The following is a 27340-nucleotide window of genomic DNA, read 5'->3' as shown; positions in this document are numbered from 1 at the left end:
TCTGGTCTTCGTATCTGGCTAGAGAGCACGTGTTTGTCTGCTGGGGGCGGGAGCATGGGAGTCTGCCTAAGGGGGGTGTTCGCAACCCGCCGGGGCCTGGGCAGGCACTGCCATTGGAGCCAACCCACTCTCTTCAGGACACCTATGTGACATCGTGGTTGTCTGTGGTGAGCGGGAGGGCTCCTCCCTTCCCCCAGGCCTTTGGGCTCCTCTTCTGTCTCCTTCCTGCCCATTCCATAGGGGATGCGGCTGTCCTGTGGCTCGCGGCCCCCCTGCACCCATACCACAGCTCTGGAAACCCACCTTTGCCCTCCTGGAGCTGCGCCCTTCCCAGCCTGTCTGCCCGGTGCCTGCGCGGGAAGGCCGCTGCGGGTGCCCCATGTTGTCATGGCTCCGAGGGGGGAGGTCTAGCTTGGGGCTGGTGCTCCTGCTCCCCACCCTTGCTTCAGCAGCCAGATCCCCCAGTTCCCTTCGGGTAAGCTGAGGCAGGCAAGTCCCATTCTAGAAGGCTGAGAAAGACAACCTGATTACTCCCTGCTTCCATTCTTCCTCTCGCCTAAACCAGAGCAGAGGGAATGGGCAGCCCCTGGATGACAGCATCCCAGGTCTGGGTCTGGCCCCCCGCTTTGGCAAACAGATGGAACAGTGGGGGACCCCACAAGGGACGGAAGCTCCTGTGCCCTCCTCCCCCCATGGGCAGAGCCCTGTGTCCCCTTCAGATGCAGCATGGGTGATCCTGGCTGGCAACCAGGAGCTCTCCCTCGGCCTTCCCGGCCCTGTGTCTGGGCAGAGCCATCTGGTGTTGTTTGGAGGAGGGACCCAGAGAGCCTGGACATGAGCACCTCCGTGGCACAGCAGGGAATGGGTCGCCAAGCCTGACCCCTGGTCCTGGTTGTGGGGTACAAGTCTGAGGATCTCAATGGGGCCTTTTGTTTGGCACTGGGAACCCTGGAGAGGGGATCATCTGGCCTGCACCAGAAGAGTATGCTTCTCAAGGAAAGGGAGCCCCTCTCAGCTGGCTTACCCAGTTGAAATGGTTGCCAGGGGAACTGCGTTTGACCCCATAGCTTCTGGAAAACAAGCTCCATAAGGCCGGGTCTTGGATCCTGGCAGGGAAGGACCTGGCTCGGAAGCACTGTAAATCTACGGGGGTTGGGTCAGGATCCAGGGGCAGGGGTGTGGGGACTGTAAGGGGAGGAGACCCACTTCCTTCCGAGCCAGGCCAGTGAAGGGACATAGCCTTGGTGGGGGCGGGGGCTGAGAGAGGCGCCCCCTTGCCTAAGTAGGGGTGGTGGGTGTCTGGCCTCAGGTTTGGTGGGCACAAGCCAGAGTTCCTGTGGGGACGGGCTGGGCTAGCGCCGGGTACCCTCTTCCCGGGACTTTGGCCCCATACAAATGTGGAGCTCAGAGGGCAGGCTGCGGACAGAAGCTGGGAAGCCGTCAGACTCGGGGACCACGTGAAGTCACGGAACTTGGCGAACGGTCACCAACACTTCTGGGGAGCAGTGGGGCCGGCGCTGCGCCAGGCCTCATTCCTGGGCTGTGGGGGTGCGGTGCGGGCTGAGCAAGCACGCGGGTGGGCGTGAGCAGCAGACGGAGACGACACACGAACAAGCAACGTGCAGAGGGGCCTCTCTGAGGCCCCGGCGCGGTGGCTGACAAGGGTGACAAGCGACAACCCCAAATGGAGGGTAGAGTGCCCCAGAGGGTCAGCGAGTGTGAAGACGCCGCAGGCAGGTCCGCGGAAGGCGCTGGAGGGCAGAGAGGAAGGCCGGGGCTGTGAGCTGGAGGGGTGGATGCTGGATCTTTTCTCGTTTACCTTGACCGGTTCTGCAGAAGCCAGGATTCCGCCTGGTTCACATGGCAGCAGCCCCGGTGGCAGCAGCCCGGGTGGTGGTGGAGACACCCTGTGCCTGGCAGCCCTCCCTGCCCAGTTCCCGCAGTGCCTCGGGCAGGGAAGCGTCTCCCTGTATCTGTGCAGGCAGGGCCTCCTTATTCTTTCCTTTTATTTTTTTATTTATTTATTTTTTTTTAAAGATTTTATTTATTTGACAGAGAGAGATCACAAGTAGGCAGAGAGGCAGGCAGAGAGAGAAGAGGAAGCAGGCTCCCCGCTGAGCAGAGAGCCCGATGCGGGACTCGATCCCAGGACCCTGAGATCATGACCTGAGCCAATGGCAGCGGCTTAAACCACTGAGCCACCCAGGCACCCTATTCTTTCCTTTTAAAGCAGCAGAATTAATTTTCCAGACATTTTGCAACCCCCCCGCCCCCAAGCCCAGGACATCATCACTCGCCCCCAGGACACATGCAACCCGAGAGAGAACATGTGTTCTCCAAATGTAGGGTTTTGCTTAATTTTTAAAGACTTTTTTTAAAAAGGTACTTTTATTTTCTTTTCTTTAAAGATTTTATTTATTTATTTGACAGACAGAGATCACAAGTAGGCAGAGAGGCAGGCACAGAATGAGATGGAAGCAGGCCCCCTACTGATCGATCCCAGGACCCTGAGACCATGACCCGAGCCGAAGGCAGAGGCTTTAACCCACTGAGCCCTCCAGGCACCCCTAAAGACTTATTTTTTATTCCAGAGAGAGAGAGAGTGAGTGAGAGGGAGAGGAGAGCGAGACTCCTCAGTCAGATTCAGGACCCTGAGATCATGACCGGAGCTGAAATCAAAAGTCAGATCCTTATTGGACCGGGCTACCCAGGTGCTCCTTTACTGAATTTTCAAAAAACATTTTCAACTGAGGGCAAATTCACATAACAAAAATAACCACTAACCGTTTAAAAAAAGTACATTTCAAAGTGGTGTTTACTATGTTCAGTATTGTGCGACTGTCACCCCTATCTGGTTCCAGAACCTTCCCATCACCTCAAAGTGAGACCCTGTGCCCACTCAAAGGTCTCTCTTCAATCCCTCCCCCCAGCTCCTGACAACCACTCATCTAGTTTCCGGTCATGTGCACTTGAGTCTTTTGGGAATGTCACATAAACGAAATTGTACAACTGAAGAGCTATGTAGATAGACCGACCTTTCATGCTCATGGACTGGCGGGCTCAGTAGAATTGGGGCGTGGGTATTGGGTCTGTGCTGCCGTGTAATGTCAGTGAGGAGGGGGCCATGCAGGCCTATATGCCAAGATGTGGGGAGCTTGGGCCATGTTAGAATCAAGCACCATGATGACTCCCTTCCCCAGTGATCTAGAATTCAGTGCAATCCCTGTCCAAAACCCCAGCCCACTTTTTTGTGTAAAAATTGACCAGCTCACCCTCAAAGTGTGTAGACATGCAAAGGACCTAGAAATCCAAAAACAGTTTCAAAGAAGAAGAGCAAAGTCAGACACCTGATTTCCAAACCTACTATGAAGCCACAGTAATCCAGGCTGCGTAGTATGAGCACGAGGACAGGTGCATAGGGGCTGGCACAGAATCAGAGTCCGGGAAGAAATGTTTGCATTGGAGGTTAAGAGACGACGCTGGAGCAGTCGGTTATCTGCACGGAAAAAGTACACTTAAAGCCTGCTGTCAGGGATTGACTTGCGTCCCCAGAAAGAAATGTCGCGGTTCTCCCCCAGGACCCTCGAATGCGACCTGGTTTGGAGACGGGGTTTTTACAGACGGAATCAAGATGAGTTGTGCTGGAGGAGAATGGACCCTAATCCGAGACAACTGGTGTCCTTGTAAGATGCAGCGGTGGCCCTCGCGGAGGCAGGAGGCAGCGGGCCCGTGGTGGCAGGAGGAGTGGCGCCCACCAGCCAGGGCAGGGCAAGGACTCTGGCGACCGCAGCCACTGGAAGACTCAAGGAAAGATCAGCCCCCAGAGCCTTGGGAGGGGGAGGACCGCCCTGCCCGCACCTGGATTCCTGCCTTCTGGCCTGGGAGTGGGGAGGGGAGTAAATGTCTCTTGTTTTAAATCCCTCTGTATGTGGTACTTCTTTGGGCAGCCCCAGGACAATCACCTTGTTTTGACCATACAGAGAAATGAACTTGACAGCTTACAGATCGAAAAGTAAAAGCCCAAATTGAGAAAACAAAAAACATCTATTAAAACACAGGAGAAAATCTTTGTGACCTTGCACGAAGCAAAGTTTGGGCAGGATACAAAAATCATTAATCATAAAAGGAAAAAAATTAATAAATTGGACTTCATAATAATGTAAGCTTTTGCTCTTGGAAAGATGCTACTATGAAAATAAAAAGACAAGCCACTGGCTTGGAGACAAAAACAGAAATACCTTATGACAAAGGGCTTGTCTCTGGAATATGGAGAGTGTATATAAACTCCTGCAAGTCAAGAAACATGAGAAAGACATCTTACCCTTTCCAAAATGGGCACAAGATTTGAATAGACATGTCACACAAGATGATGTAAGAATGGCACGGGGCGCCTGGGTGGCGCAGTTGGTTAAGCAACTGCCTTTGGCTCAGGTCATGATCCTGGAGTCCCGGGATCGAGTCCCACATCGGGCTCCCAGCTCCACGGGGAGTCTGCTTCTCCCTCTGAACTTCTCCCCTCTCATGGTCTCGCTCACTGTCTCTCTCTCTCTCTCTCTCTCTCTAATAAATAAATAAAATCTTAAAAAAAAAAAAAAAAGAATGGCAAAGGGGGGGGTACCTGGGTGGTTAAGTCAGTTGAGCATCTGCCTCTGCTCAGCTGGGAGCCTGTTTCCGCTCTATCTGCCTGCTTGTGATCTCTCTCTGTCAAATAAATAAAATCTTAAAAAAAGAGAAAAGAATGGTAAAAGCAGGGCACCTGGGTGGTTCAGTCGGTTAAACCTCTGCCTCCAGCTCGGGTCATGATCTCGGGATGTCCTGGGTTCGAGCCCCGCGCCTGCGGCCAGCAGGCTCCCTGCTCAGTGGGAAGTCTGCTTCTCCCTTTGCCCTTCCCCTTGCTCAGGCTTGCTCTCTCCTTCTCTCTTTCTCTCGAATAAATACTTAAAAAAAAGAATGACAAAAGCATATGAGATGTTCACCATCATCATGGGGACAGAGACCATGACACTAGCCACGCAGGAATGGGTGGCAGCCACTGGCTGTAGAGGGAACTTGGAGGGGCCTCTGGGCTGATGGGAAGGTCTATATCTTGACCCAAGGGTGGTTACACAGAGGTATGTATTTGTTAAACTCGAACTGTACAGTTAAAATGCAGATCGTACCCCAATAAAGCTCATTTTAAAGGGAAAAAAGAAAACAGAGGCAACTGATGGGATTGGTTACCTACAGGAGAGAGGGAACGAACCAGGTGGTCGGGGCGCAGGAGGAGGGACAATCCCCAGGTGTATCTTCTTCCTTTTTAAAAAAGATTTTATTTATTTATTTGGCAGACAGAGAGACAGCGAGAGCGGGAACACAAGCAAGGAGAGTGCCAGAGGGAGAAGCGGCTCCCCGCCGAGCAGGGAGCCCGATGAGGGGCTGCATCCCAGGACCCTGGGATCATGGTCTGAGCCAAAGGCAGAGGCTTAACGACTGAACCACCCAGGCGCCCCTGCCCTGGATGTTCCTTTTTGTATAGTTTTGACTTCTGGACACATGTTGCTACTTTATATCCTCAAAGAATAAAAAGAGAATGGAGGGAAAAGCTAAAATTAAATGCAAAGAGAAACGATCCCAAGAGTTTTTCAAATGGATAAGATGACCATCATAAAGGGGAATGTACAATTTACATACAGCATTGTACGTTACATCCTCAGTCTTAAGCCGGAAGACAGCAGACAGCAGGATCCTGCAAGTAAATCCTGGACTCCTTAGTAGGTTATTCCTGGGGCTGTAGCGCAGCTGTTGGGAAAGTGCTGTCTGTGGGAGATGCAGCAAATGATGATGCCGGGAGCGGGTCTCTCCCACTCATGGAGAAGGGACCCCAGTATAGACCAGGGAAAGGCTAGGAACTTGTACTGTGGAATTGGAATGATAAGTATCAGTATGTCCTCCGGATTTACATACATGTATATATTTGTGTGTATGTGCATATTCATGTATGTATATAAACACAAGTATAATTAGAAATGTATACGTACATACAGAGAGCGGGAGACAGAGAGACCTCCTCGCTCTGCCCGCTGAAAATGCCCCAGTGGCAATGAGCACACATCACCCCTATATCTTGGATTCTAAATGTTACTCTCCTTAAAGGAACCAGGGCTCCTTGGAAGGATTAGGGGGAGGAAAGGACAAGAAGCCAAAAGTCCTAAGCTACTTAAAGAATGATGGGGCCGTGGCTAGCACAGAAGCCAGCCTCAAGAAGGCACCAAAGTGGACACAAAATGGATAACTAACGATAACAGACTATAATTCATTGAATAAAGTCAAGATCCGCCAGTCCACACTGCTGGTGAATTCACAGAGAAACAGAGGAGCTCTTCTCGAGCGCAGGATGCTGACAGATACATGGAGGAGGGATCGTGGAGGAAGAAAATCCCTCCTGCAGGCATCAGAGTAACCAGTGACGCAGGCAAAAATTCCCAATGATTGATGACATGTTTCAAAAAATCTTCCTACAAATGACTTTTTTTTTCTTTTTAAGATATTTTATTTATTGGGGCGCCTGGGTGGCTCAGTGGGTTAAGCTTCTGCCTTCAGCTCAGGTCATGATCCCAGGGTCCCAGGATCAAGCCCCACGTCAGGCTCCTTGCTCAGATGGGGGAGCCTGCTACTCCCTCCACTCCTCTTGCTGCTCATACTTTCTCTCTCTCTCTCTCTCATGAATAAATAAAACCTTTAAAATTATTTATTTATTTATTTGAGAGAGAGAGAGAGAGATAGATCAGAAGGAGGCAGAGAGGCAGGTAGAGAGAGAGAGAGGGACAAGCAGACTCCCTGTTCGGCAGGGAGCCCGATGTGGGGCTCCATCCCAGGACCCTGAGATCATGACCTGAGCCGAAGGCAGAAGCTTAACCCACTGAGCCACTCAGGTGCGCCTACAAATGACTTCTTTTTTCTAAGTCAGCTCTACACCCAACGTGGGGCTTGAACTCACAATCCCAAGACCAAGAGTTGCACACTGTACTGACTGAGCCAGCCAGTTGGTAACCCCCTCCCTACAGACGTCTTTATGACAGAGGGACAAATAGTGAACTGTCCACTTGAGAGACTAGCAGTCCCCCACCTTATCCAAGCGCTCCAAGCAAACGTTACAGGGACAAGGCAGAGAGGCCTGGACAGGGCCCAGCCCCCTGGAACAGAGAGCGTGGTTCTCCTCGCAACAGCGCGCAGCCTGGATCTCATCATGAGAAAACACCACACAAACCCAGACTGAAGGACATTCTACCAAATGCCTGGCCTGCCCTCCTCAAAAATGTCCAGGCAAAGCAGAGGTATGTTCCAGATTAAAGGGGAATAAAGAGAAGTGATGCAACGTGGGAAAATGCAACGTGGGAACGTAGATGGGGTCCTGGATCAAAGGAAACACTGATGTTTCTGCTGCTTCAGTGTAAGAAGGTATGCGAGTTACATTGTAATTTTACTGTGGCAAAATACAGAATGAAAAACCCCGGGGTAAAGGGGTGAGCTGTATGCAACTTAGTTTGCTGTAGTTCAGAAACATATTATTTTTTATGTAAAGTAAGTGTTGCAGACAGTATACACACACACCTAGGAGAGAGGTGGGGGAGGGTGGGAGCGAATGAGCGAGAAAAGCAAATGGGGCAAAATATGAACTCTGGGCAAATTAGGGTCAAGGGCACATGACAGCTCTTCAAACTGTTCTTACAACTTTTCTGTAAGTCTGAAATAATTCCAAATTATAAAATGAAAAGGAATGTCACCACTCCCAGCGAACATTTAACTGAAGGGTCTAGCCATGATGATTAGGCAACAAAAGAAAATAAAAGGCATCTAGAGTGGAAAGGAAGAAGTAAAACTATATTTTCAAACGACATCATCTCATATCTGCAAAATCCCAACACATCCCCTAAGAACCTATTAGAGGTAACGAACGAGTTCAGCAAAGTTGCAGGACAAAAGAGCATGACAAAAATCAAGTGTATTTCTATAACCTAGCAATAAATAATCCATACTGAAATTAAGAAAAGAATTCCATTTACGATTAGCGTCAGGAAGAAGAAAACATTTAGGAATAAATCTAACAAAAGAAGTGCAAGGCTGGTACACTGAAAACTACAAAAACTACTGAAAACTACAAAATGTGATTGAAAGAAATGAAAGAAGATCCAAATACACAGGAAAACATCTGTTTAGTCAGGGTTCTTCAGAGAAACATAGCAGGACACACACATAGAGGATCTATTTTGAGGAATTAGCTCATGCAGTTGCGGGGGCAGGCAAGCAGGCTGGAGACTCCGGCTTTTTAATAAAAAAAACAAAGAGGATTAACAGTTCCCAGTTTCAAAATTTAGTACAGAACTATAGTGATCAAGACAGTGTGACATCAGCATAAAGACAGACATATAGATTATGTATTTTTTAAAAGATTTTATTTATTTATTTATTTGACAGACAGAGATCACAAGTAGGCAGAGAGGCAGGCAGAGAGAGAGAGAGAGAGAGGAAGCAGGCTCCCCACTGAGCAGAGAGCCCGATGTGGGGCTCGATCCCAGGACCCTGAGATCATGAACCGAGCCGAAGGCAGAGGCTTTAACCCGCTGAGCCACCCAGATGCCCCCTGGCCAACCCTTAACTGATCTTTTCTTTCTAGCCATCCTAGCGGGTGTGAAATGATATCTCATTTTGATTCGCATTTTCCTGATGACTAACAATGTTGAGCATCTTTTCATAAGTTTCTTGGCCCTTTGTAGATCTGTGACATACAAAGCAATTGGATATGTCTATTCTGTTCTTTGCCCATTTTTCAGTTGGGTTTTTGTTGTGTTGTGTTGTTGTGTTGTTGTCAAGTTGTAGGAGTTCCTTATATATTCTGGATATTAATCCCTTATGATCTGCAAATATTTTCTCTCATTCTCTGGGTTCTCGCTTCACCTTTTTTTTTTTTTTTTAAAGATTTTATTTATTTGACCAAGAGCAACACAGCGAGAGAGGGAACACAAACAGGGGGAGTGGGAGAGGGAGAAGCAGGCTTCCCACTGAGCAGGGAGACTGATGCAGAGCTCGATCCCAGGGTCCTGGGATCATGACCCAAGGCACAGGCAGCTGCTTAACGGCTGAGCCACCCAGGCACCCCATCTGTCTTCACTTTCTTGATAGTGTCCTTAAATGCCCCAAAGTTTTAAAATTTGATGACATCTAACTTATCCTTCATTTGTTGCTTTTGTTTTGTTGTCCTATCTAAGTTGTAAACAACTTCCAAGGTCACGAAGATTTATTCCTATGCTTTGTTCTAAGAGTTTTACAGTTTTCACTCTTAAATTCAGGTCTCTGGGGGTGCCTGAGTGGCTCAGTCAGTGAAGCATCTGCCTTCGGCTCAGGTCCCGGGGTCCCGGGGTCCTGGGATTGAGTCCCACATTGGGCTCCCTGCTCAGCGGGGAGCCTGCTTCTCCCTCTGCAGCTGCCTCTGCTTGACGAGGTTATTCTTTCCCCACTGGATGGTCATGGCTCCCTCATCAAAAATTAATTGATGAGGGGCACCTGGGTGGCTCAGTTGGTGGCTCAGGTCATGATCTCAGGGTCCTGGGATCGAGCCCTGCATCGGGCTCTCTGCTCAGGAGGGAGCCTGCTTCCCTTCCTCTCTCTCTGCCTGCCTCTCTGCCTACCTGTGATGTCTGTCTGTTAAATAAATAAAATCTTTTTAAAAAAGGGTTGGCCAGAATGTGGAGAAATTGGAACCCTCATACATTGCTGATGGGAATTTAAAAAATGGTGCAGCTACTTTGGAAAGCTCTTTGGCCCCTTTTCTCAAAATGTTAAAAATAGAGTTACCATGTGACCTAGAAATCCCACTCGTAGGTGGAAGGGAAATGAAATTGTGTTCCCATAAACACCTGCACACAAATATTCCTAACAGCATTATTCACAATTGCCAAAAGATAGAAACAACCTAGATGCCCACCAACTGATAAATAAAATGTGATATATCCATGCAATGGAATATTATTTGGCCCTAAAAAGAGAGGAAGTTCATCATGGATGAACCTGGAAAACATTATGGTAAAGTTAAAAAACCCAGACCCAAAAGACACAAGCATATTGTATGAGTCCTTTCACATGAGGTGTCCCTATTCAGAAAGTAGATTAGTGGTTACCAGGGGCTGGATGGGGGGCGGGAATGACGCTTTAGGAGTATGGGGGTTTCCTTTGGGGGGTGACAAAATGTCCTGGAATTTGATAGTGCAGATTGTCGCACAACTTTGTGTATATAGAACAAGTCACCAAGTGTTAACACTTTAAATGAGTGACTTATGTGATAGATCCATTCTATCTCAATAAAGCTGTCTAAAAAGAAAAAGGAAACAGAAAGCAGGGGAATGAAGCCCCCAGATTCAGGGTGGCTGGGGTCGGCTGGTTGAGGGGTCAGGTGTAAAGGGCTGACAGCCTCCGGTCCCGACGCTGGCCACTTGCCTGGTATTGGCCGCGCCCTCCGGGGTATGGTCCTCGGGGGCGACGGTGTCCCGAGTAAGGACCGCACCGTCCTCCGCCGGTGCGCGCCTGACAGGTGGACACGGGGGCGGCCGCGCACCTGCAGCAGGTGGCCCGGGACGCGCCTCGGGGCGCCCGGGCGGGGCGGGGTCTGTGCGCGGCGGCGGCGCGCGGGGCCCGAGGGGGTGTGGCGCGGGCGCGCACGGGTCCCAGGGTTGCGGGAGGCTGCGGGCGGGGAGGTGGGGGAGAGACGCGTCTCGCGGACGCGGCCATTGTGCGGGGCGAGGGGGGGGGTCCGCTCGCTGTGCGGGGACCCGGGCGGTTCCTGGGGTCCCGGGTGGCGCGCAGGGTTTCCCGCGGCCCCAGGAGCAGGAGCGGCTCCCGCCCGCGCGCCCGGCCGCCCGGCTCTCCCTGGGCGCCCCCGGCCGGCGCGGTGGTACGGTCCGGGTTTAAAAGGCCCTGGCGGCCGCGGGCCTGCCCACTGTGTGGGCGCGGCGGGGGCGCGCACGGGGCGCGGCGGCGGGGGCGCGCGAGTGGGGCCGGTGTGGGGCTCGGGGTGCGCGTCCACGTGGCTGGCAGGCGGCCACCCGGAGCCAGCGGCGGTGGAGGGACAGGTAGGTAGGTGGCCTCCATTTCCCGCCGCCCGCTCAGAGCCAAGCGGCTCAGCGGCCCAGGGCTCGGCCGGCTGGGTGTTGAAGGGGTCAGGCCCTGCCTCTGTCTCGCATCTCGGGCGCCGGCCTGACTGGTCCTGCGGGCCCAGCGCCAGCAAGGACCGCCCGTCTGAGCCCAGCTCCCCTGCCCTATGGGGACCCTTTGTGGCTGAGGAGCGACCCCTCCAAGGACTGCTGCGGCGCCTCCATCCACTAGGTACTAGTGGGTCGGCCGAGGGGTGCCCGTGGTGGGAGCAGGGCGAGCCAGGCCAGCAGCACGGGGAGGGGCATCGGGGAGCGGGGCGCTGGAGGCGCATCTCTGGGAGGGGCTGTCCCTTTGCAGAGCCGCTGGGTGTGCCTGTGATGCTTGAGGCTCCCGCTTACAGGTGGAGGTTGGGATGGGGGCTTGGGTTGCACGTCCTGCCTTTCCAGGTCTCCATTCCTAGGCCTGTATTCCTGTATTCCTGCGGGGTGTGGAGGAGGTTAGGGTGGGATGTGCCCCCCCTTCTCTCCCGCCTCCCTTTCTTCTCTGGCTGTTGCATTAGGGGTCCAGGATGCAGACCTGACAAAAGAGCCCCAGAGAGATGATCAGTCTGAGCTGAAAGTCGGCAGTTTCAGGCAGGGCCTGTTCCTTGTTCTAGCAAATGCATTTTTTTTTCTTTTTCTCTCTTATATGCTCTCTTACTTTGGTTCCCTGCACCCCTCCCCCAACCTGGATACTTTGTGTCCCACTTCAGGCTTGGGCTCAGGGAGGGTAGCGCTGAGCCCTGCCGCGTTGGCTGCCACGAGACTGCTCTGCTGGCTTTGCTGCCCGGAGCTGGCAGAGAAGTTGGGTGTGGCCTGGGGGCGAGGACCTGGCCAAGCTGGGCTCTGTCCCTATGGCCCCCACCCTATCTCCCTAAGGCCTCGCTGTATTGGGGGACATTGTTTCCTTTCCATAGGGCTCCTTCTGCCCCCCCTACACCTCCCCTTCCCCAACTAACCTCTGGATCTGGAGGGAGAGCTGCACAGGGCTGCCTGGGCCATCTGTCTGGCTGTGCCTGAGCAGAGCCTGACTTATGTCTGTCTGGGCGCGTGGCTGTGGGAACAGGCACAACTCGGCTTTGTGTTGCTGTGGGTAGCCAGACAGCAGGCTCCCGGACAGTCCGCTGAGGGAGGCCCTCAGGGCAAGGAGGCAGCTGGGGCCCGGACCGGGAATGTGAGGTCGCTGGGTCTGTTCTCAGACCTTGATGCCTCAGACATCTGACCTGGGCCTCCTGGTGGCGCTGGCACTCTGGGGAGGTGGCCCTCCCACCCACCTCAACACACACACTTGTGATTGTTCACTCTCTGCCTTTCCCCTCCCCCCAAATTGGGCATGGGCTGTCTCCGTGGCCTGGGGCCTGCCTATGGAGGCTCTTTGTGGCCGGCCACCCTCAGCTCCAGGATCTGTGTTTGGCGTCTCATTCTGGGAAGGCCTCCCGCCTTGCCTCTCCCAGCCTCTGGCTCTGCTGCCCCCTTGGGTGTGGCCTGGTTGAGGGGAGGCCTCCTGGCTCCTTTCCAGCGGGGGCTGGGGGTGACTGATGGCCGTCAAGCCCGCCTGTGCTCGCTGCTCACTCATGCGCCCTGGTGGAGGCCCTTCGCACCGGGCCACGGTCACCATCTGGGACTCCAGTCTGCGGGTGGGTGCGAGCCCCGGGCCAGGTGGGGGCGGGGGGAAGGCCTCTTATTTGCTCTTGCTTCTCCCTGCTCAGGCCTGTCCCTGGGTGCAGCTGCCAGCCATGCCTGCTGTTGGCCTCCTCCTGCTGTTCCTGCCTGCCGTGGTGGGGGCCGTGGGTGGCAGCAGGACCTTCCCTGCCTTCTTGGTGACGGACACTACGCTCACCCACCTGGCGGTGCACCGGGTGACTGGGGAGGTGTTTGTAGGTGCGGTGAACCGCGTCTTCAAGCTGGCTCCGAACCTGACCGAGCTGCGCGCCCACGTCACGGGGCCGGTGGAGGACAATGCCCGCTGTTACCCGCCGCCCAGCATGCGCGCATGCGCGCACCGCCTGGCGCCCGCGGACAACGTGAACAAGCTGCTGCTCGTGGACTACGCGGCCCGCCGCCTGGTGGCCTGCGGCAGCGTGTGGCAGGGCGTCTGCCAGTTCCTGCGCCTGGACGACCTCTTCAAGCTGGGCGAGCCCCACCACCGCAAGGAGCACTACCTGTCGGGGGCTCAGGAGCCGGACTCTATGGCTGGCGTCATCGTGGAGCAGGACCAGGGGCCCAGCAAGCTGTTCGTGGGCACCGCGGTGGACGGCAAGTCCGAGTACTTCCCCACCCTCAGCTCCCGCAAGCTCATCAGCGACGAGGACAGCAGTGACATGTTCAGTCTGGTGGGTGGGCCCCTTGCCCGCGCCCTCTCAGGCCGGTGCCGGGTGCTCGCGCCCCGGTGTCTCTGCTCGGCCCTCCCGAGATCGGCCCACCCCGGGAGGAGACGAGCGGCTGGTGGGGACGGGAGGACGGGCGAGGGCCCAGGATGCAGGCCGTTCCCCCCCTCTCCCCTGCAGTCGGTGGCCTTTGCGGCCGGGGCTCCCAGGACCACAGGGGCCGGGGGGGGGGCCTCGTCCCACGCCGCCCCCTCCACCTGTTCCCCAGGTATACCAGGACGAGTTCGTGTCCTCGCAGATCAAGATCCCCTCAGACACGCTGTCCTCGTACCCCGCCTTCGACATCTACTACATCTACGGCTTCGTGAGCGCCTCCTTCGTGTACTTCCTGACGCTGCAGCTGGACACGCAGCAGACGCTGCTGGACGTGGCAGGCGAGAAGTTCTTCACGTCCAAGATCGTGCGCATGTGTGCTGGGGACTCGGAGTTCTACTCGTATGTGGAGTTCCCCATCGGCTGCTCCTGGCGAGGCGTGGAGTACCGCCTGGTGCAGAGCGCCCACCTGGCCAAGCCCGGCCTGCTGCTGGCCCAGGCCCTGGGTGTGCCGCCTGATGAGGACGTGCTCTTCACCGTCTTCTCCCAGGGCCAGAAGAACCGGGCCAGCCCCCCGCGGCAGACTGTGCTCTGCCTCTTCACCCTCAGCACCATCAACGCCCACATCCGGCGCCGCATCCAGTCCTGCTACCGTGGGGAGGGCACGCTGGCCCTGCCCTGGCTGCTCAACAAGGAGCTGCCCTGCATCAATACGGTGAGCGCCCCCCCCCCCCCGGGCCGCTGCTCTAGCCGCCTCTGACTTCCCGCAGGGTCCCAGGGCCCACAGTTGGTCTTGGCTGGTGGGGAGCCAATGCCAGTTCCTGCTTCCTTCCAGAATATGGGGTCATGTGGCCTCCGCCCAGCCACTGTCCCCCAACTCTGACTCTCACTGCACCCCTCCTGTTTCGCCAGCCCATGCAGATAAATGGAAACTTCTGTGGGCTGGTGCTGAACCAGCCCCTGGGGGGCCTGCACGTGATCGAGGGGCTGCCTCTGTTGGCTGACAGCAGCGATGGCATGGCCAGCGTGGCTGCCTACACCTACCGCCAGCACTCTGTGGTCTTCATCGGCACGCGCACTGGCAGTCTGAAGAAGGTAGGCTGGGGGCCGGGGCCAGAACATGTGCCGTGAGGCCCCGGACAGGACAGGGCCCAGGGAGGGGAGGCGGATTGCCCAGACCGGGCCCCAGGAACCCAGTCACATTCTACCCTCACCAATGCTAGTGCCCGCCATGGCCTAAAGGGCTGGCTCGTGTAACACAGCCTAGGCCATCGTTGCTGAGTCCTCTGCTGAATGAATGAGGAAGAAATGTGACTGTGACACCCCCACCCTGTCCCCGCTGAGGCTGTGCCCTCTTGTCCCCTCATGGGCCCTGGGGCTGCTTCCATTCTGGGACAGAGGGTCATGGGAAAGGGGGAGATGGACTCTGGGAGCTCCACTGTGCTCTGAAGGGACAGGAGTCAGGATGGCTGGCCCTGTGCTGCCCCCAGGAGGGCTGGGAACATGGGGCAGGGTGGGGGAGATTCGTAAAGAGAGCCCAGTCTGTCCCCCTCCTGGGCCCTCATGTGCTTCTGAAACCACGCTGGGGAGGCATCATTCCCAAATCACACCCTGCTCCCCATCTCAGGTGTGCCTCTCAGTAAGTCTCCAGAACAGTGCTTAGTAGTCCAAGCATTGTCAGTTTCTTGTTCCAGGACAGGTCACCCTGCAAAACGCCCTCCCCCACCCTGAGCTCTTCCCCTCTCCCCCAGGCCTAGGTACCATGAATCTCTCCATCTCTAGTTCTTGGAGGCCTTTTTGACTGGCTGAGACACCCCCAGTGGCCTCCAGGGATGGCCTTTGAACCCTCCTTCCCCTGCCCATGGGGGCCGGGGGCGGGGGCTGGGGGGCAGGCTGAGTGCCGAACCCCTCCAGGCCCTGGCTGCAGCTTGATAAGAGGATGCCTTGGGTGCATGTGGCACAGCTATGACATCCGGCTGGCTTGTCTCGTGGCCCAGGTCCGGGTTGATGGCTCCCAGTACGCCCACCTCTACGAGACAGTGCCTGTGGTGGATGGCAGCCCCATACTCCGGGACCTGCTCTTCAGCCCTGATCACCGGCACATCTACCTCCTGAGTGAGAAGCAGGTGGGCCCATGGCGGGCGGCGGTGGGCGGCAGGGTGGGGGGCTGGGCAGGTACTGACACGGCTGTCCCCAGGTGAGCCAGCTCCCAGTGGAGACCTGTGAGCAGTATGGGAGCTGTGCGGCCTGCCTTGGCTCAGGGGACCCCCACTGTGGCTGGTGTGTGCTGCAGCACAGGTGAGGGTGGCCGCAGGGGGCCAGTGGGGAGGGTGGCTTTGGGGAGGCCCTGCTCCAGAGAGGAGTCATCTAGACCCCCTGTGGGCTGCCCACGTGCCCGTCTCTCCCGGCCATGCCCTTGTGGCCTCCTCCTCCTTCCCCTTCTATTTCATCCAACTAATGAGCAGAACCTCCATCCTCCGGGACACTTCTCGGACCCCAGGGGACGATGCCAGAGCACACTGTTGCCTGGCACTGTGGGCTGGGCCAGCTGGCCCCTCTTCCCTCCAGACCTCCACGACTTCCCTGGCCAGGGCCCTCTGGGGCGGCTGCATCACAGGCTCTGGCCTGATCCCACGCAGATGCTGCCGCGAAGGGGCTTGTCCGGGTGCCTCAGCCCCACACGGCTTTGCTGAGGAGCTGAGCAAGTGTGTCCAGGTGCAGGTCCGGCCCAACAACGTTTCAGTGACCTCCCCCGGGGTGCAGGTGTGTGGCCTGGCAGATGCGCGTGGGCCGAGGCGGTGGGGGGGTCGCATGCCGCATGCCGCACTCTGACTCCTCTGCCTCCCGCAGTTGACTGTGGCCATGCGCAACGTGCCAGACCTCAGCGTGGGCGTGAGCTGTGCCTTTGAGGAGGTGACAGAGAGCGAGGCCGTCCCGCTGCCCTCGGGGGAGCTGCGGTGCCCCTCGCCCTCCCTCCAGGAGCTCCGGGCTCTCACCCGCGGGCATGGTCAGTGGGCTGGGGCTCTCGGGGCTGGGGGCACTCTGCGTCCCGGGCTTGCTCACGGCCACCTCTGGGCTCGCTGCAGGGGCTACCCGCACCGTGCGGCTGCAGCTGCTGTCCAGGGAGACGGGGGTCAAGTTCGCCGGGGTCGACTTCGTCTTCTACAACTGCAGCGCACTCCAGTCGTGAGTCCTGGCCTTTCTGACCTCTGTCCCCCCATCTCTTCATCCCTTGCTGGGTTTTGTGGGCTTCGGGCGGGCCCTCGGGCCCTCTTCCCTCCCGTTTCCCCATCGGGCCTGGGGGAGAGTGGTAGGAGGGCAGGCCCGGTCCTCGGACTTCCTAAGCCTCTCCCCCACCAGGTGCGTGTCCTGCGTGGGCAGCCCCTACCCCTGCCACTGGTGTAAGTACCGCCACGTGTGTACCAGTCACCCCCACGAGTGCTCCTTCCAGGAGGGCAGGGTCCACAGCCCTGAGGTGAGGCGGGGGCAGGGGGAGATGTTGCGTGCCAGGGGGCTGGGCTCTCTGACCTTTCTGCCTTTGATCTTCCGGGTTTCTCTCGGAGCCTCCCCCCGGGTCCCCCCCCCCCCCACCGTGCGTGTGTGTGGCTGACGGGTATTCTCCCCTCAGGGCTGCCCTGAGATCCTGCCCAGCGGGGACCTCTTGATCCCAGTGGGTGTCATGCAGCCTCTTACCCTGCGGGCCAAGAACCTGCCGCAGCCACAGTCCGGCCAGAAGAACTACGAGTGCGTGGTCCGGGTGCAGGGGCGCCAGCAGCGGGTGCCAGCCGTGCGCTTCAACAGCAGCAGCGTGCAGTGCCAGAATGCCTCGGTGGGGGCGGTACCCAGGGCCAGGCGGAGTGAGGGGGCGGGGCGTGGGGCGTGGGCTTTGGGGTGGGCGGGGCTAAGGCCAGCCCCCCCCCCCCGGGGTGGGGCCGCTAACGCGGCTCCCTCTCTCCCAGTACTCTTATGACGGTGACGAGTATGGTGACACGGAGCTGGACTTCTCTGTGGTCTGGGATGGAGATTTTCCTATCGACAAGCCTGCCACCTTCCGAGGTGAGGGGTGGGATGGGGCTGGTGAGCTCGCTTCCTGGGGCCCAGTTGCTATGAGCTGGGGCTGCATATGGTGTGTATGTGGGGGGACCCTTCATCGGGGTCCTCCGAGCCCTGGGCCCCTGCACGGCTGCTCTCCAGCAGTGCCCTCTGCCCACAGCTCTCCTGTATAAGTGCTGGGCGCAGCGGCCCAGCTGCGGCCTCTGCCTCAAGGCTGACCCTCGCTTCAACTGTGGCTGGTGCATCTCGGAGCACAGGTGCCAGCTGCGGGCCCACTGCCCGGCCCCCAAGACCAACTGGATGCACCCGAGCCAGAAGGGCACCCGCTGCAGCCACCCCCGCATTGCCCAGGTCAGTCCCCCCTGCCCTCTTCTTTCAGTTGGGCACCTGCCAATCTGGGCTCACCCTGTCCCCTCTCCTCCTGTTCTGCAGATCCACCCACTCATGGGGCCCAAGGAGGGAGGCACCCGGGTCACCATTGTGGGCGAGAACCTGGGCCTCAGCTACCGAGAGGTGAGCCTGCGGGTTGCGGGTGTGCGCTGCAACTCCATCCCCTCAGAGTATATCAGCGCTGAGAGGTGAGTGCGGCTGCGTGCGCACCGGGGCCCTGAGCCCTGGGCCCTCTGCAGCTGGCCCTGACCTTCTTGGACCCCCAGGATCGTGTGTGAGATGGAGGAGTCACTGGTGCCCAGCCCGCCGCCCGGGCCCGCTGAGCTCTGCGTGGGTGACTGCTCGGCTGACTTTCGCACGCAGTCTGAGCAGCTCTACAGTTTCGTGGTGCGTGAGATGCCTGTCCCGTACCCCCCACTCCTGCTGAGTACCCCCCCAGCTGCCCTTCAAGGGTGCTTCTCCCACAGACACCAGCGTTTGACCGCGTGAGTCCCAGTCGGGGCCCCGCTTCTGGGGGCACACGGCTCACCATCTCCGGGAGCTCTCTGGATGCCGGCAGCAGGGTCACTGTGACCGTGAGAGATGGCGAGTGCCAGTTTGTGAGGTGGGCAGGGCCCTGTCAGCTTCAGCCTGGGCATTTTGTAGGGGACACAAGGCAGGGTGGGTCCCGGCCCTGAGCTACCTGCCCTAAGCGCCCTGCTTGCCAATGTAGGAGGGATGCCGAGGCCATCGTGTGCATCTCCCCCGTGTCCACTCTGGGCCCCAGCCAGGCCCCCATCACCCTGGCCATCGACCGTGCTAACATCTCCAGCCCTGGAGTCCTCTACACCTACACCCAGGACCCCACTGTCACTCGCCTTGAGCCCACCTGGAGCATAATCAAGTAAGACCCTAGGAAAAATGAGGAGCATTGATGGCAGTCAGGGATTGTGTCCCTGAGCTGTTCTGGGGCCTTGCCTGGTGGCCGGAGTCTCGGGCATCAGGTTACACCTCCTGGGAGCCCAAGCCCTCACCGGCAGAGGGGGCCCAGTCCTTTCCTTGCCATCCACCCAGCGCCCTGGGTAGAGGAGGCCCTCGGCTCCCCCGCAGCCTTGGTAGCTGTCCTGGGCCAGGCTGGGGGTAGTGGGGGGAGGGAGGACCCTAACCCTAACCTTGAGGCCCCTCCCCCCCCACCGCTCCCAGTGGAAGCACTGCCATCACTGTGAGTGGGACCCACCTACTGACAGTCCAGGAGCCCCGGGTCCGGGCTAAGTACCGAGGCATCGAGACCACCAATGTGAGTGCCGGCCGCTGTGGCCCCGCCCCGCCCCGCCCCGCCCCGCCTCCACCCCGCCCGCCCCTGCCCCCTGTGGCCTTAGCCACTGGGCTGCCCTCCCTTGTCCCCACAGACTTGCCAGGTGATCAACGACACTGCCATGCTGTGTAAGGCCCCCGGCATCTTCTTGGGACGGCCGCAACCCCAGGCCCAGGGAGAACATCCCGATGAGTTCGGCTTCTTGCTGGACCATGTGCAGACGGCCCGCTCCCTCAATCGGTCCTCCTTCACTTACTACCCGGACCCCAGCTTTGAGCCCCTCGGGCCCTCTGGCGTCCTGGATGTCAAACCCGGCTCCCACGTAGTGTTGAAGGTATGAGTGGGGCACAGGGTCAGGAGAGGCGGGGAGGTGGGGAACCACAGCCACGACCCTGTCGTGTCACTCCCCCCCACGCCGACAGGGCAAGAATCTGATCCCTGCAGCGGCCGGCACCTCTCGCCTCAACTACACGGTGCTGATCGGGGGCCAGCCGTGCGCGCTCACTGTCTCCGACACGCAGCTCCTATGTGACTCTCCGCGCCAGACAGGCCGGCAACCTGTCATGGTGGGTGGGGACAGGGGAGGCCTCCAGGGGCGCGTGGGGTGGGCGTGGGGGTGCGCTCACGGCGCGCTGGTCCCTGCAGGTCCTGGTGGGCGGCCTGGAGTTCTGGCTGGGTACCCTGCACATCACGGCCGAGCGGGCGCTCACCCTGCCGGCCATGGTGGGCCTGGCGGCGGGCGGCGGGCTCTTGCTGCTGGCCATCACTGCCGTGCTGGTGGCCTACAAGCGCAAGACCCAGGACGCAGACCGCACGCTCAAGCGGCTTCAGCTGCAGATGGACAACCTGGAGTCCCGCGTGGCTCTGGAGTGCAAGGAAGGTGCCTGGGCCGGGGAGGCATGGCGGGGGGGGGGGGGGGGGGGGGGGGGGGGGGGGGGGGGGGGGAGGGGGGGCGGGGAGGAGGGGGGGCCCCTCCCCTGCTTTGCTCACTCCACTTCCCTGCCCCTCCCAGCCTTCGCGGAGCTGCAGACGGATATCAACGAGCTGACCAGCCACATGGATGGCGTGCAGATCCCGTTCCTGGACTACCGGACGTACGCCGTGCGCGTGCTCTTTCCGGGCATTGAGGCCCATCCAGTGCTCAAGGAGCTGGATGTGAGTCCCCGCCCTGCCTGCCCACTCCTTGTCCCCTCAGTGGACCCCCCCCCCCCCTCTCTCTGAGACTCCCCGTCCCTCCCAGACACCCCCGCACGTCGAGAAGGCCCTGCGCCTCTTCGGGCAGCTACTGCACAGCCGCGCCTTCGTGCTCACCTTCATTCACACGCTGGAGGCCCAGAGTAGCTTCTCCATGCGCGACCGTGGCACCGTGGCCTCGCTCACCATGGTGGTCCTGCAGAGCCGCCTGGATTACGCCACGGGGCTGCTCAAGCAGCTGCTGGCTGACCTCATCGAGAAGAACCTGGAGAGCAGGAACCACCCGAAGCTGCTGCTGCGCAGGTACTGGGAGGGGAGGCAGCCCCGCCCCCGGCCTGCCCCCCACCCCTGCTAGAGCAGGCCCCGTCCAGGCTGCTCTCTGCCTGCTGGCCCAGTGCCCCTTATGCCCTAGGACCGAGTCGGTGGCCGAGAAGATGCTTACCAACTGGTTCACGTTCCTGCTGCACAAGTTTCTGAAGGTGCACTGGTGGGGATGGGGCCAGGGGCGGGCAGAGGTGATGGGGTACAGGGACGGGGGAGGCGACTAGCTGGCAGGCAGGTGGCGAGCCGGGTGCCCGACCCTGGCTGCAGGAGTGTGCCGGGGAGCCGCTTTTCCTGCTCTACTGCGCCATCAAGCAGCAGATGGAGAAGGGCCCCATTGATGCCATCACGGGCGAGGCCCGCTACTCTCTGAGCGAGGACAAGCTCATCCGGCAGCAGATTGACTACAAGACGCTGGTGAGCTGGGGTCCAGGTGGGCTGGGATCCAGGCACAGGGGAAGGAGCCTCACCCAGGACCCACCCCATGGTGCCCCCCACTCTCAGACCCTGCACTGCTTGTTCCCGGAGAGCGAGGGCAGCACTCAGGTCCCAGTGAAGGTTCTCAACTGTGACAGCATCACCCAAGCCAAAGATAAGCTGCTAGACGCCGTGTACAAGGGCATCCCGTACTCCCAGCGCCCCAGAGCTGAGGACATGGACCTAGGTAAGCGGCCCTTTCCTTTCTTCCTGGCCCCCACCCTGTGGCCGCATCACACCGGCTGGCATTCACACCCCCATTTGGGCTCTGTCTTTGGAGGGGAGTGGGTGCAGGGCCGGGGGGACCCCAGGCAGGACCTCAAGGGCTGTCTGTGGCCTGCAGAATGGCGTCAGGGCCGCATGGCCCGCATCATCCTCCAGGATGAAGATGTCACCACCAAGATCGAGTGTGACTGGAAGAGGGTCAACTCGCTGGCTCACTACCAGGTGAGGGGCAGGGGCCTGCTCATCCCCAGGGCCACCTGGGGGCCATGGCCCCGTCCTGCCGACACAGAAGCTAGGGCACCGGCTCCTCCCTTCTCCTGCCCCTGTGGTCATGGTCCCTGCGCAGGGAGGCTCAGGTGCCTCTGCCCGTGCGCCCTGCAGGGTCAGGTTGGGTGGCGGCTGAGGCCTTGGCCCCTCAGCCTCCTGTACCACCTGCCTCTGTCTCCGGGCTTTCCAGGTGACAGATGGTTCCTTGGTGGCACTGGTGCCCAAACAAGTATCCGCCTACAACATGGCCAACTCCTTCACCTTTACTCGCTCCCTCAGCCGCTACGGTAGGTGCCTTCTGCGTGGCAGCCTTTGCTGGCTCTGTGCCCTTCGAGGCCATGTCAGCCATCATGGGGGGCCCCCTCGCTGCAGGGCCGGCTTGCTTCTGGTGGCCTCCCCAGGCCTTGACCTTGGGAGGCCTTGAGTTTCGTGGAGCCTAGACGTGGGCCTGGGCCAGTGGGAGCAGGCAGGCCGCCCCTTCACTTGCTGGGCTCCCAGGACAGAGCGGGGCAAGAACCGCTGGCCTAAGGGGCATGCCTGTCCTTGGCCCCAGAGAGCTTGCTGCGCACGGCCAGTAGCCCCGACAGCCTCCGTTCTCGGGCACCCATGATCACACCCGACCAGGAGACTGGCACCAAGCTGTGGCACCTGGTGAAGAACCATGACCACGCTGACCACCGGGAGGGGGACCGCGGCAGCAAGATGGTCTCGGAGATCTACCTGACGCGACTGCTGGCCACCAAGGTGCAGGCCTGCTGGGAGCCACCATGGCCTGAGCCCAGACAACTTGTAGCCTGGCCTTGGCCCTGTGGTGGGCCTGGCCTGCCCTGGGGCGGGGTGGGGGGAGGCCACGGGATTGGTCGCATCCGGCGGGCCTTTCTCAGGCTTTTGCTTCAGGAACTTCCAGCCAGAGGTTGAGGCTGGGCCTGTCTTGGGTGAGGCCCCTGTCCCCTGCCCTGGTTCTACAGCGGGGCTGTCCCGGCCTGGCCCCGTCATGGCCTGTGCTCTTGCCGAGCCCCTGCAGGGCACGCTGCAGAAGTTTGTGGACGACCTCTTTGAGACGGTATTCAGCACGGCCCACCGGGGATCGGCCCTGCCCCTGGCCATCAAGTACATGTTCGACTTCCTGGACGAGCAGGCTGACCAGCGCCAGATCAGTGACCCTGACGTGCGCCATACCTGGAAGAGCAACTGGTACCGCCAGAGGGGGGGCCACGCATGGAGGAGCCGGACAGGGGGTCGCAGGACGGGGGTCCGAGCCGGGAGGGTGCCAGATGGGGGGTTGCCAGATGGAGGTCTGCACGGGGAGGGCACCAGACAGGGGGGCCGCTGGACGGGAGGCTGCAGGGCAGGGGGCAGTGCGAGGAGGACACTGGATGGGGTGGGGGCGCAGGACGGGGGGGCCGTGTAGGGAGGGTACCGAATGGGGGGCCGCAGGACGGAGGGTTGTGTTGGGGGGTGCTGGATGGGGGGCCATAGGACAGGGGACTGCCGCTGGACAGGGGGCTGTGCAGGGAGGCTGTTAAAAGACGGGGGGTGGCAAGACGGGGTGGCGCAGGATGGGGGGCCACGGTGCTGTCAGCGGCAGCAGGGGAGGTGGGGATGCCGGCCATGGGGTTAGGATGGAAGGCCATGGGCTTGTGTTTTTCTCTGCAAGAAGGCTGGCAGGGAGTTAAGGGACGGCCAACCTCACTATGTCACCCTGGCCATGCCCAGGCTGGCCGGGGAGCATTGGCGGGAGGGGGCCTCAGGCGCTTGCTCCTCTCCCCAGCCTGCCCCTGCGCTTCTGGGTGAACGTAATCAAGAACCCCCAGTTCGTGTTCGACATCCACAAGAGCAGCATCACGGACGCCTGCCTATCCGTGGTGGCCCAGACCTTCATGGACTCGTGCTCCACGTCCGAGCACCGGCTGGGCAAGGACTCCCCGTCCAACAAGCTGCTCTATGCCAAGGACATCCCCAACTACAAAAGCTGGGTGGAGAGGTGGGCCCTGCAGCCCCCTGCTGGGTGGGCCTGGGGCGGGTTGGGGAGAGGGAGGGGAGGGGAGCTTGACTGGGCAGCCCAGAGAGCCCGCTTGCCACCCCGCCCTCTCCCCAGCCCTGTCGGCTTTAGGAAGAAGGCCCGGAGAATGGCCTGAGAGCCAGGTCAGGGCTTTTGGCAGCACCTGCCTCTGTGACCTACTCAGGGTTCCGACAGGTACTACCGGGACATCGCGAAGATGGCGTCCATTAGCGACCAGGACATGGACGCCTACTTGGTGGAGCAGTCGCGTCTCCATGCCAGTGACTTCAACATCTTGAGCGCGCTCAGCGAACTCTACTTCTACGTCACCAAGTACCGCCAGGAGGTGTGTGCCAGTTCCACAGGCGCCCAGTTGTTAGGCCCCGAACATGCATTTGGTGGCAAAAGTGGGGGGCTCAGTAAGGGTAAGGGAGCTCCAGGGCGTGGGAGGGGACAGAGAGGGCCTAGAGACCGCCCCTGAGATTGCTCACGGTGCCCCGCCTAGCCAGCCTCCAGGCCAGCACCTGGGATGCTTTCCGCAGATGCTGGGGTTTGAGGGACCTAGGAGAGAAGCCACCGGCCAGAGAGTCAAGTTCTGGTTGGGCAAAAGTAAAGGTCCAGGGAAGGGATGGGTGGATGTGGGGGTGCCCAGAGGGGTGAGGCCAGAAGGTGAGCAGGGCTAGAGCCTTATAGGGCCCATGGTTTTTGTGACTGCAGCCTCAGGAGGCTGGAAACATTAGAGATGTGAGACTGAGGATGTATTATTACTGGAAATGAGAACCTTCCAGCCAGGACCGGGCCCTGAAAGCCCGGAGCCTGCACGAGCTCACCGGGGCGGCCCAGAGCCCGTGTAGAGGGAGAAGCGGCCTGCGCAGCGAGCCCTGGGGCCCTGGGACACTCGGAGGTGGTGGAGGAGAGAGGGAGCAGCCACGGAGACTGCAGCGGGGCGGCCAGAGGGCCGGGAGGGACCCCGAGAGGGCAGGTGCAGGGTGACCTCCCGGCTCGGGAAGGGCCCACGTACGCGCGCACCGGGGCAGGGGGGAGGTCAGGGAGGAGGGAGCGAGGGGCTCCGCGGGGGCTGCTGCCGGTCAAGGGACAGGACGCCTTCTGGAAACCCGCCCGAGAGAGGTTCGGGTGGGCGTGGGAGGTGCGTGTGCCGAGGGGCTGGGGAGCTCGGGGTCAGCCATCCGGGCCGCTCTCGGGAGGGGCTGCCCTCTGCCCCCCCCCCCCCCCGAGAGCAGGGAGCCCGGTTCTGCAGCAGGAGGGGCTCTGGGGCGCAGGAGAAGCTGCCCACCGAGTTGCCGGGGGAGGGGTTGTGCCTCCTTCCCCGTGCCCGGGGGTCCCCCAGAGAGGACGGGGCGCGCCCAGGCGCCGGGGAGGGAAGAGCTCCAGCTGGGGAGGAGGGCTTTGGCCGGCGGGCACTGGCCCCTCCTCGCCAGCCCGGCTCCGGGGGGGACACCCCCCTCCCCCAGGTTCTCACCGCTCTGGACCGAGATGCCTCCTGTCGGAAGCACAAGTTACGACAAAAACTGGAACAGATCATCAGCCTCGTGTCCAGCAACAGCTGAGGGTGGCGGAACCGGTTGCGGGGCGGGGCGACTCGGTCCTGAGCTGTCCTCCGGGCTGAGCCCTGGATCCGGGGGCGCGGGGGCGGGGGTTCCCTGGGCCAATATGCCCCCAGCACACCTGGGCGCCCCCTTCATTAGTGCCTTCCTCTGGGCCCTGTGAGGGGGCAGGGGTGACAGGACCAAGCCCCCGACCCCGGCAGCAGCAATACCCCTGCCCCCTACCCCCCCGCCCCCTACCCCCCTACCCTCTTGTCCCCCCGCCCCCGCCCCGCTCTCCCCAGCCCTCCTGCCCCTGTGCTGTGGCAGCCCGTGCCGTCCTCGCTATTTATACCCCTAACAGCCTATTTATTTAATTTATCTCCCTCTCGCCACCCCCATCTGTAACCATGTGTCCCTTCTCCGGGATGCTGTCACCCACACACCCCTTCTGTCCTTGAGTCGTCCTGGCTCCTCTGTGACAGCAGCAGCCCTGGCCTGTCCTCGGGCACCTTCCCCCCTGCGCTGTGGCTGGCCCCGCCCATTCCAAGCGGGGGAGGGGGGATCTCGGCACCAGCAGCACTTGGGGGCCGGGCCGGGGATAGAGGGAGGGGACGCCCCCCCCAGCGCCACCCATGGCCTGTGACGGGGTGGGCCTAGGGTTCTCCCTGCAGCTGAGCCACAGATCCCCCTCCCACGCAGCTCCAGAGTCAGATGGGACCTTCTCCTGGCCCCGCTGGCAGCACCAGGACAACTAGAAGCGGGCCTGGGCCCAGGCTGGAGGCGGGCCTGGGGGCTCTGGAACTCTCCTTCTCCTGGCACTACTGCCACATGTCCTCCGTGCTGTACGCACTTGCCCCAGACCCCTTGCCCTCAGCCGCCCTGTCCTGCGCCTGCCCGGCGTGGCCTGGTCACGGCGGCCGTGCCTTACTCCTTGGTTCTTCTTTCTCTGAGGTGAGGGCTCTGGCCCCGTCTCCTGGGCCCCCAAACCCACTTCTCTCCTCTTTTCGGGCATGAGCTTTCTGTCGTCGCTGTTCATGGAATTCTTTTCCTAATTAAGTGTTGGGAAAATGGAGTCTCGTGTGGCTTTGTCCTGGGGGCAAGTGGGTGGTCGGTGCACAAAGAAGCAGGTGGGGAGGCTGTCGGCCTGTGGGTGGTGGGAGGGCTAACTCGAGCCGGCGTCCTGAGGCTCTGAGGAGGGCGAGGGCCATGTCCATCCTCAGCCGGCCCTGGTGGCTCTCCCTTCAAGGTCCAGTCTGAATCTGTTCCCTTCTCCCCACCTCCACGCCCCCAGTCAAGTCCCAGCTACCCTGGGCTCCTGCCTGGATGCCCAGGGTCCCCACTTCTGTCCCACTTGCCTGCCCTCATTCTAGTCTTAGTGCAGCAGGCTCTGGGAACCCGAGAAACCAGCAGTAGCTCTTGTCCCCCTCTGTGCAGAACTCCCCAGACTCCTCCATATCGGACAGTGCTTTACTGCCCCACTGCCTCCAGCCCGAAGCACCTGCTTGCTTCTTCTCCGCCTGCCCCCCCACATGTTAAAGTCATGCAGGAGGCGAGGAAGTGGGATGAAGGGAATGAAGTTTGAGTGAGCCGGCAGGAACACCAGGGGAAGAGATTTCCAGACCTGAAAGAGCCTGTGCAAGGGCCCTGAGGCAGGGGTGGGCCTGGCCTGTTTGAGAAAGGAGAGGAGGCCGGTGTGGTTGGACCAGAGGGAGCAAGGTGGAGGGGGGAGCGGAAGAGGCCAGAGAAGTTGAGGGGGCCTGGGTCCCATCCCCCTCTGTCGGCCACTGTAAAGGGCTCTTTGTCTCTGAGTCAGAGGGGAGCCCAGGGAGGGTTGGTGATAGAGTTGTGTGATCTGCCTTGGGTGTCAGCGCCACCCAGCAGCTTCAGCAGTCCGTCTGTGGGGCCAATGCAGTGGACTGTGGTGGTTACAAAACTGCATTTGTTAAAACTCCTAGACCTGTACGCCTGAAGAGGAGGAGGTTACAGGA

General features: G+C 59.7%; 1 protein-coding gene across 5 annotated transcripts; it reads left to right on the top strand.

Annotated features, from left to right (window-relative positions):
* Positions 1–10684: 10684 nt before the first annotated feature.
* On the top strand, positions 10685–26424 carry PLXNA3 (plexin A3). Of its 5 annotated transcripts, none has more exons than XM_045068141.1 (33): positions 10685–11102; positions 13044–13495; positions 13758–14297; positions 14495–14677; positions 15580–15708; positions 15780–15880; positions 16222–16345; positions 16433–16589; positions 16669–16768; positions 16943–17057; positions 17211–17411; positions 17542–17638; positions 17796–17986; positions 18068–18213; positions 18292–18412; positions 18493–18629; positions 18738–18908; positions 19208–19301; positions 19414–19653; positions 19742–19885; positions 19965–20199; positions 20332–20474; positions 20560–20816; positions 20926–20992; positions 21105–21251; positions 21339–21498; positions 21655–21758; positions 21994–22090; positions 22357–22547; positions 22828–22997; positions 23575–23787; positions 24001–24151; positions 25278–26424. In XM_045068141.1, exons 2-33 carry the CDS (start codon positions 13148–13150, stop codon positions 25371–25373), a joined length of 5370 nt encoding a protein of 1789 aa, XP_044924076.1. In that variant the 5' UTR covers positions 10685–11102; positions 13044–13147; the 3' UTR covers positions 25374–26424. The 5 variants fall into 5 exon arrangements, with proteins under 5 accessions (XP_044924076.1, XP_044924075.1, XP_004780794.1 ...); XM_045068140.1 differs by having other exon boundaries at positions 10685–11355; XM_004780736.3 differs by having other exon boundaries at positions 10962–11355; positions 12872–13495.
* Positions 26425–27340: the final 916 nt, after the last annotated feature.

This window comes from Mustela putorius, unplaced genomic scaffold, assembly GCF_011764305.1.
Source record: "Mustela putorius furo isolate JIRA1106 unplaced genomic scaffold, ASM1176430v1.1 tig00003899_pilon_pilon_pilon, whole genome shotgun sequence".
NCBI classification, from domain to species: domain Eukaryota; kingdom Metazoa; phylum Chordata; class Mammalia; order Carnivora; family Mustelidae; genus Mustela; species Mustela putorius.
The sequence above is the reverse complement of the archived record's forward strand: the minus strand, read 5'-3'. Positions and strand labels throughout refer to the sequence as shown.